At 37.0% G+C, this 19,402-nt stretch overlaps 2 protein-coding genes across 2 annotated transcripts; both read left to right on the top strand.

The window, feature by feature from the left end:
- Window positions 1-632: 632 nt before the first annotated feature.
- Window positions 633-11,377, top strand: LOC131789057 (spindle assembly abnormal protein 6 homolog). The gene is made up of 19 exons (XM_059106124.2): window positions 633-707; window positions 790-847; window positions 1,057-1,136; window positions 2,036-2,140; window positions 2,894-3,062; window positions 3,561-3,638; window positions 4,070-4,189; window positions 4,372-4,440; window positions 4,991-5,038; window positions 5,686-5,760; window positions 6,089-6,235; window positions 6,596-6,733; window positions 7,129-7,182; window positions 7,439-7,492; window positions 8,406-8,477; window positions 8,742-8,823; window positions 9,442-9,563; window positions 9,764-9,841; window positions 10,485-11,377. Exons 1-19 carry the CDS (start codon window positions 646-648, stop codon window positions 10,752-10,754), a joined length of 1,881 nt encoding a protein of 626 aa, XP_058962107.2. The 5' UTR covers window positions 633-645; the 3' UTR covers window positions 10,755-11,377.
- Window positions 11,378-12,155: 778 nt separating this feature from the next.
- On the top strand, window positions 12,156-19,072 carry LOC131789047 (sodium- and chloride-dependent GABA transporter 1-like). The gene is made up of 15 exons (XM_059106114.2): window positions 12,156-12,468; window positions 13,236-13,370; window positions 13,653-13,803; window positions 14,030-14,113; window positions 14,578-14,710; window positions 15,214-15,348; window positions 15,486-15,589; window positions 15,834-15,958; window positions 16,093-16,205; window positions 16,506-16,634; window positions 17,018-17,117; window positions 17,208-17,308; window positions 17,679-17,846; window positions 18,338-18,417; window positions 19,000-19,072. The coding sequence occupies exons 1-15, from the start codon at window positions 12,297-12,299 to the stop codon at window positions 19,070-19,072; spliced, it is 1,803 nt and encodes a 600-aa protein (XP_058962097.2). The 5' UTR covers window positions 12,156-12,296.
- Window positions 19,073-19,402: the final 330 nt, after the last annotated feature.

The raw sequence follows: 19,402 nt of genomic DNA, 5'->3' as shown, positions 1-19,402 counted from the left end.
ATGAGGTCGTCCACAAACATATTAATGCAGTAAAGACAATGGTAGTCGAATAGATAAGATTTCAATGATGTGAGATTGCGAAACGTCCGATATAGTCGCATCTATTTGAGTCAAATATCTGTTCATCTCGAAAACTAATTTCAGATCCCATCTCTTTTAAAAGTAAATATCATATGATGCTGTAGTCAATAAGTTTTATATTCTTAAACATGTGGGTTTTTAACTAAAAGTTGGATCGAGTTTCAAGATATCATGTAACTTCTACAACCTACAAAATATTCCCTATATGTGCGAAATCCAAACTTAATGATCGAGTAACAATCTGAAAAGGGCCTTTTCTAGCATTCCCAGTATGAACGGTCTAGCGGATAATCTATTTTGCGTGAAACACTTGGGCAATATCGTGAGGATATTTGTCAGTGTGACTCCTTCAAATTAAAGTTACTGACTGTTAAAAACAATGGACCCTCATAGCAGTCGCTTCTGAGCTTCTCATAATGAGCTTTTTCCTGTGGCATATTGTGACATCTGTCTTGTGGTTTTCGTCGTCACGCTATGCGTGACATGTAAGATGATTACCCTTGAGTCTAAGCGTGCTTGAAACCTACTGGGGTCTGGGAACAGGCGCGAATTTTATTTTTCAAGATGGAGGAATGTTTTAACAAAGTTGTGTCAGTTCACTTGAAGTCTTCAAGCCGAGAAAATAGGTACGATTATGAACAAAACATATTCAGAGGTTTTAATTACAGACAACGTTTTGACTCCTATGGGCTACGATATTTCTTGCAGAAAGTCTGTCGTACGCATCAATGTATCTTTTCGCTCGATCTCTTCGCCAACGAACAAAGTAAGTCTAGTTTTGTCTACAATCTTAGGTACATATTCCATGTTAGAAGGACTATCAGAAGATCATCTATCAGCGCAAGCTTTACATTGAATAGCTTGCGCTTCTTCTGTTTTAAATACATGTAAATGATTTTGATGATTTCATTTGGGGGACAACTTGCCTTTTTGCATACATTTCTACATGCGAAGTTACTTTCTCTCTCTTTCAAGGAACTTGTTGTCCGAATCACGGATGAAGAAGACTTGTGCTTTCTCTACAATCTTGTTTTAGGCGAAACTGATTTCCACACGTAAGTCTAGCATGTATCTTGCGTTTTTGCGTCGCATTTTAGGTTTTGACTTTTAAAATATTTAGGGAATGCATTGCATTACGATTAATAAGGGATTTAATCTTTTTTAAAGAGAAGAAATGATATACATGTGTATACACATTATTTAGGAAAGCTTAACAAATAAATTCCATTTTACTGTGCATCTGTTCAGTAATAGATCATAGATGGAGTCAAAGTAATATGGTACGAAAAAAAAGTGGCAAACGAGGCACAGCGAAGTATGTCACTAATAGTCTTACCACATTTTGACGTGTTCTGTGATGTTCAACTGTACAGACCGACAGTATCCTAAAATCTAGTTTTGGTAAAGTTTCCGCACAGCCCCATACCATTGTAAAACAAATCTGTTTTCCCAATGGAAATGTATTGTTTTTGTCATTGTTTTCTCTGTTCAAGAACTGAATGCATAATGTAGGATGGGGCTGTACGGAAATTTTACCCTAGTTTTTTCCTATGATAACAAAGCAAATGTTGTCAATGGTGACATCATCTGTTAGCTTGTTTTTAATAAATCATAAGTAAGAGCCAATCAAGATGTGTGTATGATTCAGCTTATCATAATATTATAAAAACATACAGATCATAAGTAAGAGCCTATCAGAATGTGTGAATGATTCACCTTATTATATAAAAACATATAGACATGTGGACTCACTATGCCATTGATAGTTTCAATATGCAAACCAATCAAAATGATTTGATTTGTGTTTGATTTTACATGTAGTAACCAATCAGAACCCATATGTCTGATCTTGTTATTAATATTAGCAGGAGTTGTTGTGAAATCTGTAGCAATCAACATTGAATGATTACTTTCAATGATTAAGGATAGCTGGTATTACATTTCACCCATGCAGGTTAAAAAGTCAACAAGGTTTGCTGGTTGATTTTTGTGCCTTTCCTCAAAAGTTTATTGACCTGTTGGAACTTTGTCGAGAAGAAGAACAACGAGATAGTCCAAAGTAAGTTGAACATTACTGAATAAAAGGGGTAAGTTTCTAAAGAAGTTGTGGTTCTGTGTCAGTGGGAGAGTACAACAAGGTAATATTATCAACTGAGTTGGTTATATACATTTGTACATCGGTCACCATTAAGAGTTTTAAAGCTGATATTTTGAGCATTAGCCCTCATCAGAGCAATAATGATGAAGCTCTCACTGATGTATGGCTAGTGCTTGAAATGTCAACTTTGAAACTTTTAATTTCAGCTAATTTATGTTATCAACTCAGTTGATAATAACAAAATTAATTCTCTTGTTGAACATCACTGAAGTTTGATTTCTGTCCTTCCAAAATATGTTTTTAGTTCCCTCCACTATTCATAGGTAATTGATTTGCAAGAAAGAAAGATATTTTAGCATTTATCCATTCAACATTAATATTGCCTCTGCTCTGATGATCATAAAAATGACCTAACCCTTTCAGTCCAGAGATCTTAACAGTAATTCTCCTTACTGTCTGCTATACAATTTGTATCAAGTTTGGAGAATTTGGTATTGGATCAACTGATTATTGCCTAATTAATATTTTTCTTTATTCTCATCACTTGTCTACTTGATATTGTATTGATATTGAAGGGAGAAATTCTGTCTTGGTCCCTCCTGGGAGTGACAGGGTTGAATTTTTAGACTTGAACTTTTCTCAGTTTACTTGATACCTGAATGGTTGTTGCTTCACAGTATTTAATCTTTGTTTATACTTGTGTTTTGCATACAGATTTCTGCTTCAGTTTGTTGTTGGCAGTGGTTTAGATCAAGGTGTGGCCACTCTTCATGTGGTAGAGACCAATCCATTTAAACATCTGACTCACTTATCATTGAAATTCCTTCCTGGATCTGATTCTGAAGTCAAAAAATATCTGGCAAACTGTCTTAAAAATCTGCAGGTGAGTTTTTTTAATAACTTTTTTAGCTCACAAAAATTTTAAAGCATTTTTGCAAGGTAAGAAAGTTATTGTATTTTTTAGAAAATGTTATTACTTGCAGATAAAGGATTTTGGAGACTGCATTTATTTGAGTGTGTTAGGTTTTTTACATACATGTACTTAACATGTACAGGAAGTTTTTCTCAACAATGAAAATGTTCTACATGATAAAAACAGGTGGTGCTCTTCACTGCCTCCTTCTTTTATCGACCTCCTCTCCACAGTCACTTCCCTCTATCCACACAGTGCTTGTTGTAGAGAGTTAGGACTGGTGATAAATAATTGGGGAACACTCCTTCCTAAAAAACTTCAGAAATGATGGTCAACTGGTGACAAAATTTGAGACTTTGAGAATAAAAATCATAAAAAAATTGTTCATCATTTCTTGCCTTTTTAAATTTTGCAATGGTTATTTTGCTTATAGTGTATGAGTATGCGAATTTTTTTTGTCCCTCTTAGGATGAGAAACAAATCTTAGAAAGGCGTCTTGCCAGTACAGAGGCTGATCTTCAACAAAAGCTTAGCACCTGCCAAGAGGTACACATGTAATTTAATTATCAGCAATAGTATATTTTGTTTTGTTATGTAGCCATAACTGTTGACTTTGATCTTGTTGTATTTTTATTTTCCTTTGTCTTACAACTGTTGCTGTGCATATTACTGTAAATAATACTGTTACCATAAAAATATAGACTGACAGTTGGCTAGGATCTCCTGGCCCATGTCCCAATAGTCATGTGTGAGACCTTGGCTGAATGTTGGTCAAGTATTTGAAGACCATTGGCCAAATATTGGATCACTATCAGCTGATTACTAACTGATCCTTATTTAGCTCTTGGCTCTTGTTTGACCACACTGTATACAGTGTGAGTTGATTTATCAATACATTTGTTGTATTTGTCCAATACACTGACAGAGACGACACACGTAGTGCACATGATCCAATTTTATTTATTTGTATGATGCAGGTGTTAGCTATCAAAACAAGAGAGTTGAGCTCAGTTCAATCAGACTGCTCTGCCAGGTCATCTCAGTTGGAAAACAAGCATGCACAGGAACTAGCAGCTGAAAGGGAAAAAGCACTTCAGGTAGAAGAATTCTCTCAGAGCCGAATTATTGCAGCATGTGTTAAATCATTTTTTTGAAAAGTATGTTGGCTATATTGTTTAAAATCTACACAAAACCCAAATGATGTTTTCTTCTTTTTCAAATGATGTCAACACATACATGTAGTGCTACTTTATGTAGATTTGCTTTCTGTTTAATTTAGTTGGCCACTGAAAAACAACAGAGTTTTGAGAGAGAAAAGAGAGAACTGGAACAGAATCACCAAGCACAGGTGAGTATAATTGTATGCTGTTTGCTGTGGTACTTCAGGAATTAATATCAAGTTATGTCCTTACCATATGCATGCATGTGCAATTTTCATAGTTTTGACGACCAACCCCATCACCTCAATGAAATGTCATCTCACTGACAACCAACTCACTGACATCATTAGTCATTTTGCCAACTCCTTAGATCAACCTTGACATTCGTCTTTGGTCTTTGGTAACAAATCAAATAACAAAAATCAGTGTCTGCAAGTTTGTGGCAAGTTTGCAACAAGTTGACTAGAGGTGTTGGAAAATTGGTTTGTTGGCAAAGTGATCAGTAACATTTTTTGACAGATGATACAGTGTAATATTATTATGTTCAATTTTATTTACAACATTATAATGGTGGCTGGATTTACAAATAATAAATGAAAGGCACTCATATAACTAAATGTTTGACTCTTTATGGAAGAGCTTCAACTTTTTTTTTAGGGTGCTTCTCTCACTGACTTAAAATCATCTTTTTACTTTGGTATTTAATGACATGCTTTCTTTGTGTTTTCTTTGTTATAGATGGTGAGATTAGAGGCCAGGCTCAAGGATGTTGAAAACTCCAACAGAGTAAATACCTCCCAACTGAATTTTAAGATTTGTATACTTAATTTAACTCTTTAGCTCCCATGAGTGACCAAGACAGGATTTCTCCTCACAATATCTATGCAATATTAAACAGATAAGTGATGAGATTTAGGAAAAAATCATTTAGGGGATTATTAGTTTAATCCAACATTATACTAACATTATAAGAATTGTATTCAAGACAGCAAGGAGAATTGTTAATGAGATCTTGGTAGTGAAAGGGTTAACTAGTTTTACTCGAAAAGTCAACCATTTAGGGCTGGTCATTTACATGAGGTCTAACCCAGACCACAGTTTTATGCAATCAGTGAGCCTTGGCTCTCTCTATAAAAGGGTTGATTTTAATTGTTAAATAAATGTCCTTCCTTTGTTAGCATTCTGACAGCCTTCTCAACACTGTATAAAAAAATGAATGTTCAGATAAAAGGTTCAGCTAAATTTAGTATTATTCAGGATACAGTTTTGTTAAACAATGGCTAAACTTTGATCAAATTACAGGCCATTAAAGTTTAGATGCAGCCACCTGAAAATGATTCCAGTTCATGGGGCAATTACTAAACAAAACTTGCAGAGATGTTGCACTGCCACATACACATAGATATAAACTGTTCTTTACAAATTTTTCACAGGACCTGAATCAGAAAAAGTACCAAGCCGATTCTTGCATCAGAGACCTCAAGTCCAAACTAGCAACACTGGATGAGGTACTGTAAGGTTCATTGTGATGTCGACAATGTCTTCCTTTGAGCAATAACCCTTACACCCTGACATCAGTATGTATATTCTCCACACTTTTCTTGACACTTTTCTTGTGGTAAAGTATTAGAAGAATTTAGAATTTGTCTGACAATCAAGTACTTCTGTTGTTAGCAATCATTTCCTTTTTATTATTCTTGTGACCTTACTGTTTGATTCAGAGGTGACTCTGATAGAAGAAATCGAATGAAAGTCTCTCTTAAGATTACTGTTTAAAACGTTGATGGGGTTTATAGTACAGTGTTCATGTATTACTGTTTGAATGTCTGTTTCCAGGAATGCAAATTTGCCAAGCAAGAACTTCATAAACTTCGCCGTGAAAATGGCTCCCTGGATTCAGAAAGACATGAACACAGTAAAACACTCAGCCAACTGCAGACTAGAGTGGCTGTGTTGGAACAGGAATTGAGGGACAAGGAACAGGTAGCTATAGTGTAGGTCAAGATTTTAACCCCAGACATGTGTACTTGAATGGATCATTTGACCTTGTCAATAAAAAAAAAACAATTAGGAATTGGAAAGGATGCATAGAGAGGAACTCAAAGAGTATAACTCAATTCGTAGAACTTCACAGTTTTAGTCTATGTATGTTTGAGAGACAGTTTGTGGTTATTGCAATGTTTACAAATTGATTACTTCTGCTAAGCTAGCAAGGAAGAAGTGTGGTGGATGGCAAAAGTTTTGAGGAGTAAAGGAATTTTCAATTGAAATAGTTTAATAACATTCTTTCCTCCACCTTGCTTACTGCAGTACATTGCTGTTCTTTAATTAATTATGTTCCAGGTCATAGCACGGACCAATGAACTGTTGGAGAATTCCAATGAACAACGTAGAAAGCAAGAGAAGATATTGGAAGAAAAACAGGAACAGAGCAATAAAATGGAAGCCAATATGAAATCTGTAACAGCCGACGTGATCAAGGTACAGTTATTGGGTCATGGATGGTCCTGATTTTTATTCAAGAAAGCACATTACTTTCTAAATGCCATGATTACTGTTATGAAAATTCTGCACTAATGGGTCATATGGCCATGATCTGTCAGTATGGTTGCTTAAAAAATATGTAACAAGGAGCTTTAAAATTCCTCCTGCCAGCCTAGTATTTCATAAGATTTCCTTGGCATTTTGTCAGTGACCATTTCTACCTCTTGCTAGAGAGACTCAGGTGGTCATAGTGAGTTGTTTTTTCTAATTTTCATGGGGTAACAGACTTGGCTAGCTTCTAGATATTCATATCATCCATTGCTATTTGTACATGTAGTCACAAATATTTTGTATTGCCTTGTTTCTAAATGGTTTTGTTGACTTACTTTCAGGGAAATGAGATAATACAAAGGTTACAATCAGAATTACGGACCTATAAGTCTAAGGTACATGTATGAAGTTTATGCTGATGCCTTTTCCCTTCAGTTTTAAGCTTTTTGTAGTGGCTTGATTTACAGAACCAGAGTTCCTTCCTCATGGAGAAAGCCAAATCTTTAAGATTTATCTGATATTAAACTATCCTAGCTCTCTCCTTCTCCTTGTCTCTTTATGGATTAATTGAACAGTGCAGTGGGTAGATGCAATACGTCAAATAATAGAAGGAAAATTATTTTGCCATACTCTGTACTTTTCCTGTTTTAGATGAAGCTGAAGAGTGTGGTGATGACTAAACAAGAAAAGCTCCTTGAAGAAAAGGTAATAGCCCAATAGTGTGTAACCTGAGTAATTTAGTATTAGCTGAGTTAACAATGTAAATTGGCCACCATAAAGAGTTTCAAAGCTGATGTCTCAGGCATCAGCCCTTCATTCTGATGTAGGGCTAACTCTCAAAATGTCAGTTTTGAAACTCTTTATGTTATCAGTTCAGTTGATAGTACTAGATTACCTTGTTATACTCTCCCCCCGATACAGCACCACAGTTTCTTTAGAAATTTACCCCCTTTATTCATGAGTGTGTAAACTTTTGAGGTCATTACTGTACATGGTCCATAGGGTTTGGACTGTACAACTGTTAATCATTTCAAATCCTATTATTTCATTTCATATTGTATCATTCATTTAATTTCACATTATTTCATTTCATATCATTTCAATTCATAACATTGCATTTCATTTCAAAGCATTTTGTTTTATATCATTTTACTTAAATCATTTCATTTCCTTCATTTCACAATATTCAATGTCTTGTCATTTCATTTTGTATTATCTAATTTTATTTCATATCATTTCATTTCATTTCACTGCTTTTTTAGCACTGGTTAAGTGCCACCTGGTTTGCATCTCCTGCACTAATTTGAAAGTACCATTAAGTCCTTAACCCTTTAACCCTTAAGATTGACCAGCTTCTAATTTCTCCTTACAATATCATCCCTGAATCAAGCATTAAGGTCATGAGAATCAAGGAAATGATCACCAACTTATAAAGCTCTTGATTTTTAAACAAATTCTCCTTGTCAGTGCTTCAGGAAATGTATAGAGGCAGTAAGGAGAATATGAATACTGATGTTAGGGTGTAAAGGGTTAACTTAACCCTGGCAGCCTCTTTGCAACATGGCCTTGTTGAGACTTCAACATTTGACTTTTTGACAATTTGATCTTGTCTATTTAGGAAACAGCTTTTGAAAAACACAGACAGGAAAAATCCAGCTTGGAAACCACCTTGAAGAATAAAGAGGAAGAGGTAAGCTTAGAAGTGTTTGAAACTTAGCCGATGCTAGGCCCTTTATCAACAGAGTTAAGTTTTTTGGGAAACATCCTCCCCACCCCCGATATATTTTGTGTTTTTATTCTATACAATACAAATTTTGTTCTAATACTGTTTTACTGAAAGCTTTAGAATTTTTTGTTTCCTTTACTGTTATAATTAAATCACCTTCATCAAAGTGTCATGGCTTGAGATTTCAGTGATAATTATGAAGGTGTTGTCCTTTCCTTGAATGTATAGCTAAAGAAGCTGAGTGAGTCATTGGAGACAACCACAGCCAAGCTTGAAGAAAGTAAACAACTGCTGAAGACTAATGAAAATGGTGAGGATGCCTTAGAAGATCTTAAAATTTGACAACAAAATGAAGAAACAAGAACTATTTGGCTGAGATTGAAGTCATCTTGTGGATGCCTTTGATTCTGCCTTATCTTATTTTCCCATTATTGAGTTGGCTTTGGGTGGGGAGAGATTGGGCTGAGTGAAGGACTAGGAGTCTCGACCCAGCCTTTTCTCGTCCCCACCACAATAATGCATTTGCTTTCTCTTAACTCTGTTAACTCTTTCACTCCAAAGAGTGACCAAGACAGAATTTCTCCTTACAGTATCAATACAATGTCGAGAAGACAAGTATTAAGAATAAAGAGAAATATCAGTTAGGCAATTATAAGTTGATTCAATACTGAATTCTCCAAACCAACATCATGAGAACTGTATGGCAGACAGTAAGGAGAATAACTTTTGAGATCTGGGAGTGAAAAGGTTAAGACCAGTTTCTACCAGTCTCTTAAGTTATTTCATTTTTGGCATATGGGGATACCTTTGCAGGAGGAACACAGGGTGCCCATCCGTCACTGCTCTATTGACCTGATAGTATTTGTACGTCAAGATAGTGTGGCTTTTAGTAAGTCAAAATGATTTTTTGCTTTGTGTAACACTGTAGTTATCAATTGGCTGAACAAGCAAATGAATGACCAGATGATGTCCCAGCAACGGCTGGGGCCTTTTGAAATGCACACGAAACCTGTGTCCACGCGAGGACCGCCTCTAGTGCCATACAACAAGGTTCGTCAAATCATTCTGTTTGCCTTTTTGTTTTTGTTTTTTTAAATCATCATCGGCAGCATAATCTTCAACCTTATTGTTATTGTTTTTATTATTATTGTTATTGCATATTATCATTATTGACATCGTTATCATCATCATAACTATTAACGTTGCTATTATAGTGCTATTATCATTATCAATTTCATTATTGTTATTAGGTGACGAGCACAACAGGAAGCTCCACCACCTCAGCGGGAAACAGAACGGACATTCCACGTTTCTCGGAGCCAGCTCAGGTAGATTTATACTGCTTCATTCCTTATTAAAACATCGTTTAAGCGGTCTTGTCAGGGTAAACTTGTGTCTTGAGTAAATAGAGTTGAGATATGCCCAAATGTACCTTTACTGCCACGCTAACGGTGGAATCTTTCTCGATTACCTCTCTCCTGAACCTTTAATAGATACTTATCGAAATGAAAATATACCTTCTCTTCAGAGTGAAGGCGATTCTTTACATTATTGCACAAACCGCTGAAATACAACCGTAAAAGTATGATTCTTACACCTAGCCGTCCGCGTCAACTTTAATTCAAATACTCCTCTTGAGACTGAAAACTTAAGGCGGTTAATAAATCTTGAAATATTCGCTTCTTGTAATTTCTTTATTAAGTTTGTTTTTGTTTGATTTGAGATTAAAAAACGAATTACATTCAGAAGCCGTGTAAAACGATAAGTTTGAATAAAACCAAATGTCGTTAAAGTATTCACGTAGATTCTCCTCCATGTTCAAGTAAGCGCGCCAACCAGCCCCAGGAGTTAGCTTATGATGTTCCATTCAACTCTTGCTTTGTAGATTCATGAATAGTTATCTAACACTGACTGACTTCTTGACAAATTTCCTTGGTCAAACGTCCATTTTACCTCATCCTTGTTATGTAGATCTCATACAGAAAGCCTGGATCTCGCCATGGACTTCTTCCTCAGCCAGTGGGCCAGTCTACTCCCAATGTACCATCAGGTGTGCTGCCTCCTGCAGGGGGTGTCACCCCTCTCAGCCGTCCGCTGACCGGTTTGACGCACAACGCAGAACCCTTTCTCGACGCTAAGTATCTTCATCCTACTGCAAATGGAGCTCAGAGGACTGGCACCGAGCCTCCACTTATGTCCGCTTACTTTCCTAAACCACGTGGTACATTGCCTACCACGTGAGCACCATATGGATGGCAAGTTTCCTGTGAAAAAACTTTTGGGAAGTAAGAGAGATGGCCTTGCGAATCATTGAAATGTACGCGTGCGCAGAGAGGAAGCTTGTTTTAAATACAATCAATTGCATCGTAAAGGTCCGAAAGACACGGCCCTACGGGCCAGTTTTTTCCCACCTTCTTTTCAACTGCGGAAATAACTCCCTACAAGGTGCCTTCGTTTTGAGTTCTTTTCTTTCATCAAGAAGTTGTCATGGCTATACATCGAAAGCTTCTTCGATCTCTGAATAACTTTATGCGCGAATTGAAAAAGACTATCCGAATTTAATCAAACCGGTTGTAGCTGCTTATTTTTCCCCATCGGTGAGACTTTGTTAACCGTGGACAGTCCCTCTAAGGTGAGGTTTTCGTTAAAAGATGTATGGAAACTCAGAGCCAAAAAAATACAACGGATTAAGGGCTGCAGAGTTTAAAAAAAAGCAGGGTTGTGACTTTTGGCGCTTCACGGTATTTATTTGTTTTTTCTAATGACATGTGAGTAACAAGTGTGCCAGATGCCAACGCGTACAATTAGAAGCAGGCTTCGGGAATTCTTGTATACCAGTAGTGCAAGAGGCAGCTTTATGTACATATCTATATAATAAAAGTCGTGGAAATGTTCAAAGTTTGTTTGGTAGCGTGGAAGGTGTAAAGAATTTCATATTTAGTGCTTCTTTTTCATCGGTGAAAATTAATTCGTTTTAGTAGTTGAAAACGAATAAATTCTCACAGATGAAAAACAGATGAAAAAGAAGCACTCAATATGAAATTATTTTAATTTGGTCCCGAAATTTCTTATTTTATACACATATATTGATAAATTATTTAATGCATTGGTAGATTACGAACCAGATCATGGAAATTGTTCGCTTGAAGAGTTACTCATTTCGTTTAAATATTGCAGTCGACGAACACGGTCTTTTCACGTCGTAAGTGACAATTTACTATAACTACCAGATTAACAAATGTAAAGCTGTTAAATGGCAGATTTCTGCCTAGTTTTAGCTCCACATGCAAATATTTGTGCCGATCGAGAATGAAAAGAAGACGACTGAACTGGTGTGACATGCAGAGTTTGCGCGAGGATTTCTTTCTGAGCGATGCCGGCTTCCGCGCTACAATACCCCACCACTGAGCTATACGCAAGTCTGCGGTGAGTCAGGCCATCACGAGCTTCATATCTGACACGTGTCTTGCATACTTTTAGAATTAACAACTTTGAAAGCGTCATGTGAGTGAAAAAAAATTAAACAGGTGAAATTTTTTGAGCTGGGAAATGACCTAAAGGAACAGATTCATCGCAGAGCTGTTAATTCGATAGAGAGTTCGATTCATTAGTTAATTACACTCAATTTCCCGCATCAATGACGTCAGAACTAAATTACATCATTACCTTCTATGACATCATAATCACTTCTCGCTTTGGTTTCAGCAAGGAAGCAGATTTATTTAAAGATTTGAGCTTATATGTGTAAAATTTAGTGCAAAAATTCAAGTGAGAAGTTAAAAAATGACGAATAAGGTCCAACCCGTTGTTATAGAGGTGGGCGAAAACTCTGAAGCGAGCGGACAGCGTGAAAAATGGACCTCGAAAGCTGACTTCATAGCGTCATGTATTGGCTATGCGGTTGGCCTGGGGAATATATGGAGATTCCCGTATCTTTGTTACAAGAACGGCGGAGGTAATTTGGTAAAGCGTAGATATCTATCATAACTTCGTCTTTTTATTTAGGGGTGTAATTTAGGTTTACAAGTGCACACTTTTTAAAACCGTTTTTTACAACTGTCCGCGCGTGAAAACATCTCGTGTCTGATTTTGCACCTTGCAACGCTTTCTTCAATTCGAGAAAATCTATTAAATGCTGGTTGAGTAAGACTGGCAAACAGAAAAAAGGTGATAATACTACAGAAATGCCAGATGTTTCCCAGGCCAACAGCATAGCTTTCTTCCTAAACTGTTGGCTTCGGAAACATCTGACGTTTTCCGTATCTTTGTTACAAGAAGGGTGGAGGTAATTTGATCTCCTAGAGATGTATATCATAGCTTCGTCTTTTCATTCGGCAGTGCAGCTTAAGTTTACAAGTACACACTTTTTAGAATCACAATTAAGTATGCGAAAAATCCATCTTACTCAAAGAGGTTGTATCACCGCATTTAGTGTCATCTGTTACACGTCGTAAGACTATCTTCAATTCGAGGGAATTTAAAAAATGTCATTTGAATAAGACAGATAAAAACAAAAGAAATGAAAATAAATCGGAAATAAACAAGGATAGCTTAGGATGGAGAAGATTGACAAGGATTGTAAATGCCTGAAGAATAATATTAACCTTGTTTTCTGCGCCAGCTATGTAGCTCCTTCAATCTTCCGCGCGTACTCTGCTCTCCATCGTAAACTATGCACTAGGATATAAGCTTATTCTTGTTTCTTTCATTTTTCATTCCCAGCTACTTTTTTAATTCCATATTTTCTGACGTTGATAACCTGTGGAATTCCTTTGTTTTACCTGGAGCTGGCCCTCGGACAGTATTTGAGTCTCGGTACCATCAAAGCTTGGGCAGTGGTTTGCCCTGCGCTTAAAGGTTTGTGTTGTATACGATATCCTGAATAATGTCTAGCACTAGCGTAACTAGGAGATATCACAATTAAATATGAAAGACAAAGATGAGCAACTCCACTGTGAGATGTAATGACAACTACTACGCTCTACAAGACAAATTTTCCACTTTTGAATACTGTAAATTGAATAAGGCGTTTCCGCAATCGATGAAGTAGCGCGTTGCACAACTTTTATGATGCAAGGCGCGCTTTACACCGTGAACACGTTGTGGCAGCTCAAATGTTGCGTTATCTTTCATTTGCAGGGATTGGAGTTGCCATGGTGATTATTTCCTTCCTGATCTCTATTTACTACAACGTTGTTATATCCTGGAGTCTTCTGTATCTATACCACTCCTTTGCTTCTGTTGTCCCGTGGAAGTCTTGCGGTAATTCGTGGAACACTGCGAATTGCAGGTAAATAACGACATCAAAAAGTTCTCCCTTTGATTGTAAAAAAAACGATATTTACTCAACATATCAATCAGCAAACAGTTTTCATGTTCATATTTCACTTTTTTTTTTCGTAAGGAAAATGACGCCAATCTCTACTTAGTAAGATTTCGACCCTTGAGAACATGTCATTTTTAACAACAATGACCTCATTTGTAATAACATAACTTTGTAATATTCTTTTCTTTAGTGAGGACTTCAGAAATTTCACTGCTAACTGCACGACTCTTAATTGCTCAATGACCGCAGTCTCCCCCAGCCAGGAGTTCTGGGAGTAAGTTTAGTTTTTAAAGATTCGCTAAACTTACTAATTTAAACAAACCCAGTTATTTGCAGCGCAGTGCATTACTGATAGGTTGCCTTGGCAATCTTAAATTAACACCGATTTAATTTGCCTTCAAGAAATTGCGATTGCTTAACTTTAACAATTTTGCACAAGATTTGGAAAAAAATTGCGAGTAAATTTGAGGTAAATCATTTCACACAAAAGAGCATGGACACAACTACACAACTACGCATGCGTAGAATGTCATCAAAGACAAAAAGAGCCAGTCAGTGTTACGCATGAGCAGACCATTACACAAACATGTTCAAGTCACGTCGTTAGCTCTTGGCCAAACGAAAAGATGAAAAAAAATTTTGAATAGTGGTGACATGGATAAATAAGTTTCTTCGCAAATAAAAAATAATCACCTTATGAATGAAATTGTTTAATTTTACGACTTACGGTCTTTTTAGGCGTCGTATCTTGGACGTTTCAAATGGCATCGACGAGCCGGGTGAGATTCGTTTACCTTTGGCCACCACGTTGTTTATCTCGTGGATTGCTGTTTTCTTTTGCATCCATAAAGGCATCAAGAGCTCTGGGAAGGTAAACCAAGAAAGTAAAGTCTAAAAAAATCAATCTGAATTTTACTTGTTGTTAAAAATTTGCATTCTCTTTTTACATTTTAAAAAATCAATTGGCAAGTAAATGGCAATAAAAAAGAATCGTGACGCATATGATCGCTTGAGTCTAGATTATTGTATCGATAATAGGCGGTAGGACACGATAAGAGAATTTTAATAATGCAGTGATAGAACCACAACCATCTTCCCTTATCTTGTGCTATACGTCTTGCTTTTCTCCGATGAGCTTATCTTGGACCAGTAAGATGCATAGAACAAGATATGAGAAATCATTGTGCCAGGCGCAATCGATGGAATCCTATTTTACAAAAAGTCTAAGTGTGATATCTTGGAGCCACAGGCGAAAACAGAAGCGTGGTAAACATCATTTCATGAGCCAGAATGGTTTTCTAACTAAAAGGAAATGCCAGGGTCAGTCACGATATATTTTCTTTTGGTTAATATCTCGATCCCTCTTGTTCACAGGTGGCATATTTCACGGCCATCTTCCCCTACATTGTGTTGTGTATCTTATTGGTGCGTGGTGTCACTCTGCCTGGTGCACTTGATGGGATCATCTTTTACCTAAAACCAGACGTCGAAAAGCTCTTAGAGCCACAGGTGAGAAAGAAAACACTGGGCTCTGGTAGGAAGATGATACACACATAAGCATTTGTCTAATTTATCACGACGCCTCTCAGTTTTTATCTTTATCAACATTGTTCAGTTTGTTAAACTGGTTTTGTTGTTGTTTATAGGTTTGGATCGATGCCGCTACCCAAATATTTTTCTCCCTCAGTGTGGGCCTTGGAGGCCTGGTCACCTATGCCAGCTACAATGAATTCAATAACAACTGTGAACGGTACAATATGCTTTACACACAGCGCTCTCTCTTTCCCACATCACAAGTTACTTAAAATGAGCGAGAAAATGAGTTATTGTCTTTTATTCGCTCGTCTATAGAAATTTTATAATGTCAACCTTCGTGCAATGACAGATGTAAACTTGATTAACAAACTGAGAAGAAAGACTCGGGATGAAAAGTCTATCTCGGCCACTTGATTGACATTTTCATGTTTACCTGACGTATTTGTGTCTGTTTCTAGGGACGCAGTTGTGGTATCGTGCATCAATTGTGCAACCAGTGTAGGCGGAGGGTTTGTGATCTTCAGTGTCATTGGCTTCATGGCCCACACCCTTAATAGGGAAGTGGCACAAGTTGTATCCTCTGGTAAGATAACAAGTTAGGGCGTGGTCAGTCTTCACCTCGAGTAATGTTAGGGAAGGGGGGTTCATTGTTTTGACGGGTTCCTAGCCTTTATTCTGAGTTGAAAAAAAAAGAAGTTTGTTTTAATCAAATTGTAGGACCTGGTCTTGGTTTCGTGGCTTATCCTGAAGGGATTGCTCAAATGCCGGCTGCACCTGTTTGGGCTGTGATGTTCTTCTTTATGCTTTTCACGATTGGACTCGGCAGTCAGGTAAGACAAATTTCACCACTCTCATTTATAAGAACATTCGAAATTCTAATTATTCTACTTAAATTCAATCTTTGATCTGACTGAGCTGGTGTCTGAGTGACTTACTGACTCGGTGACTTTTTGACTCGGTGACTGATTAACAAGTTAAATGACTCACTGACTGAAACTGACCAAATAAGTGACTCCATAAGTGTATGACTCTCTGACTCACTTATGCTTTGACTAACTGTGGAACTCATTAAGAACTTAATTCACTCTACAGTGTTAGAATCATAACTTATTAACGTTTTCAATATTTAGTTTGTGTTTACAGAGACAACGATTCGGGCGGTGATGGACACCTTCGTCAAACTTCGTCCCTATAAGGGACGATGCCTCTTCTGCCTTTGTGTTATTTCATATCTTATTGGGCTCTCTTGTGTCACTAAGGTTAGTTAATTAATAATGGTAATAGGACCAAGTGGTGTCCAATTGGTAGATTTAGCTGTGTGGACTTAATATGATTGGCTCCTTCGATTGTCCGATTACAGGTGTCCGATAACGGCCAACTTTCCCAGATTACTCCGTTCGATTACAATTCTGCAGAATAGTTAGTTAAAAATAAAGTAGCCTATGCAACAATCGCATTTATGGAAATTGTAATGGTTATGATTAAATGACAAATGGTCCCTATGGATCTTGACATAGTGCGTTTATTTGAAGATTCTCAGCATTCGTTGCTGATTTAAAATGACCAAAACTGGAAATTATTTAGAAGAGATCATCTTTCAAGAGGTCGAATAATTTAATTTCCTTTTTTTATTTCCTATCAGGGAGGAATCTATGTCCTAAACATATTTGACAGCCAAAGTGGAGGTTTTTCTTTGATTTGTGTGGTTGTTCTCGAAGCTGTTGCTGTCAGTTGGGGATATGGTGAGTTCTCTCATCAGAGCAGCAGTGCTTAAAAAAATTTTACTTAGTTACTGACGAGAAGCTAAAGATTTTCACATTTTCTTTTTAAAGGAGTTGATAAATTCTCAGATAATATCAAGGATATGATTGGAAGGAAACCCAGCAAGTACTTTGTCATCTGCTGGAAATACGTCACACCTCTTGTTGCAACGGTAAGGCCATGCATTTGTGACACATAAGTCTTTCTCCGTTTATACGTGCACAGATCGAGTTCTTAGTTCATATCATGAAAATCTAATAGAGAGCTTTCAGATTGAGTGTTGTAAACCAAAGTTATCACCATGACCAATCAGCATAAAGATCAAAATCACCAGTAACCAATCAGAATTGAAAGTGAAAATGCATGACAATTTCAAGCTTTCGGGAAAATCTAATGATTAATCTCAACGTTATCACTACAGCCAATCAGGAGAAAGCGCAGCATATTCCTTAGATCGCTGAATCACCCTTGCACAACCCCACCCCCTCCCCTCTCTGTAGACATTTTATGTTACTGATCGTATGTCGCATTGCATTAAACAGTTGATATTTCTGGGAAGCATCACCCAGTGGAAGAGGATCACGTACAATGGATACATGTACCCCGACTGGGCACAAGCTGTGGCATGGCTGCTGGCTTTGTCGTCTTTTCTGGCCATACCCATTTTTGCTCTTTATACAATTTTCCATCCAAAAGGACCATTTAGAGAGGTATGAAAGATTTACTGTCGAATTAAATGGCATTGCCTAGGATTAACACGTGATATTTGAAGAATTCTCGACTCCAGATCAAAAGGTTTCGGCTAAATCTTGGCTGAATCATTGTCTATTGTTGTCATTGGGTGCTCTTTATCAGAGGGTACTGGCTTGAGGATGGTTAGGAAACCTTGATGACCCGCGAAGGGTAAATTGCTGCAGCCTAATATTCCAATAAGGGGGAAGGAAAAATACTCTAATGTACTTCATGATGTAGAAATATAGGATATTGCACGGCCACGGGTGGAAAAAAATTTTACCCTTGAAAAATCGTAACTACACCAAGATGAGGTCTTTTAGCTATGTGATTAGGTTTAAAACGCAAACTTAACTAAAAATTTTGGCGGATTATGAAATTTAAAAACTTTAATGCAGGGTTTCTCAAGGGAGCTTTTTCATATTTGCTTATGACCACAAAAATGATTTCCACTCTTGTGTTTTTATAGCGATTGAGGAAAGCAGTGAGTCCTAATGTCACAGTTCTGAATTCTGTGGCCGAGCGTCATAAACTGCCAAATAGACCAAGGTAAAGTGTTGTTAACTATTGGGCTTTTCAATTATGTTACATGTGACCACAATTAGACTATAAGCAGTCCCTGCTATTCGGCCAATGGAAAAAAAATTGATTTTAGAATGCCTCGCGGAACTCTGGGAGTGAGGCGCACGTACTTTTATACTCAATAAGTAAGGGAACATGGATGGTTTCGAAGGTTGACTTTGACAAGAATTGACATTCGGCCACAGTAGTCTGAGACGATATTGCTTTTGCTGGAGTATTTTCCTTTGGGATATATTTTTTTTTGCATTAAAACAATCTCATCACCTTGAAGTTTGTCTTTTGTCTATTATATTTTCGTGTGTGTTGAGTCACGCTACGGGCGAGACGCGCGAAAAGTAGATAACATGCGGGGGAGAATCGCGTAAGGGAAGAAACGCGTGAGGCGAGAAACGTGGGAAAGTAGGACTGCGATAAAAAAATTATGGCGGTCTCTCTTCTCCCCCCTCCCTCACGTTTGTCTCGTCCTGAAGGCTCCTTTTACGCTTGTTACCTTATCATATGATGTAATTTAACCTGTATCTAATCTCCTCTTCTGTTTTGCGTTTACAGAAAATGCCCTGAAACCAGGATCGATTTTGCCGATGTTGACAACTTTTATAATCTTCCGGAGACGGAAGTGTAAATTCTGGCTTAATCGAAATTTGATGTAATGTTACTCATTTGTAAATTGTTTGTCGCGCCCGTAAAAATAATTTCTTTTTTTTTTCCTTGATGAGCCATTACTTCTTTTATTCAGCTTGAACGAATGAAACTGTTACACAAAATGAAAGAAATAAACCAAAAAAGAGAACGAAAAAAGAAAAAAAAAAAGAGACATTGTGAAGTGCTTAAAAAATACTACTGTCTTTGTTTGCAAAACTGGGAGGAACAGATAAAAAAAATATTTATGAAAATTATAAAAAAAAAGTAAGCACGAGCTATTGTGGAAAGCTTTAAAACAGAAAAAGGCGAT

Source organism: Pocillopora verrucosa, chromosome 12 (genome assembly GCF_036669915.1).
Source record: "Pocillopora verrucosa isolate sample1 chromosome 12, ASM3666991v2, whole genome shotgun sequence".
NCBI classification, from domain to species: Eukaryota; Metazoa; Cnidaria; class Anthozoa; order Scleractinia; family Pocilloporidae; genus Pocillopora; species Pocillopora verrucosa.
Note: the sequence above shows the minus strand (reverse complement) of the source record. Positions and strands in the feature narration are given on the sequence as shown.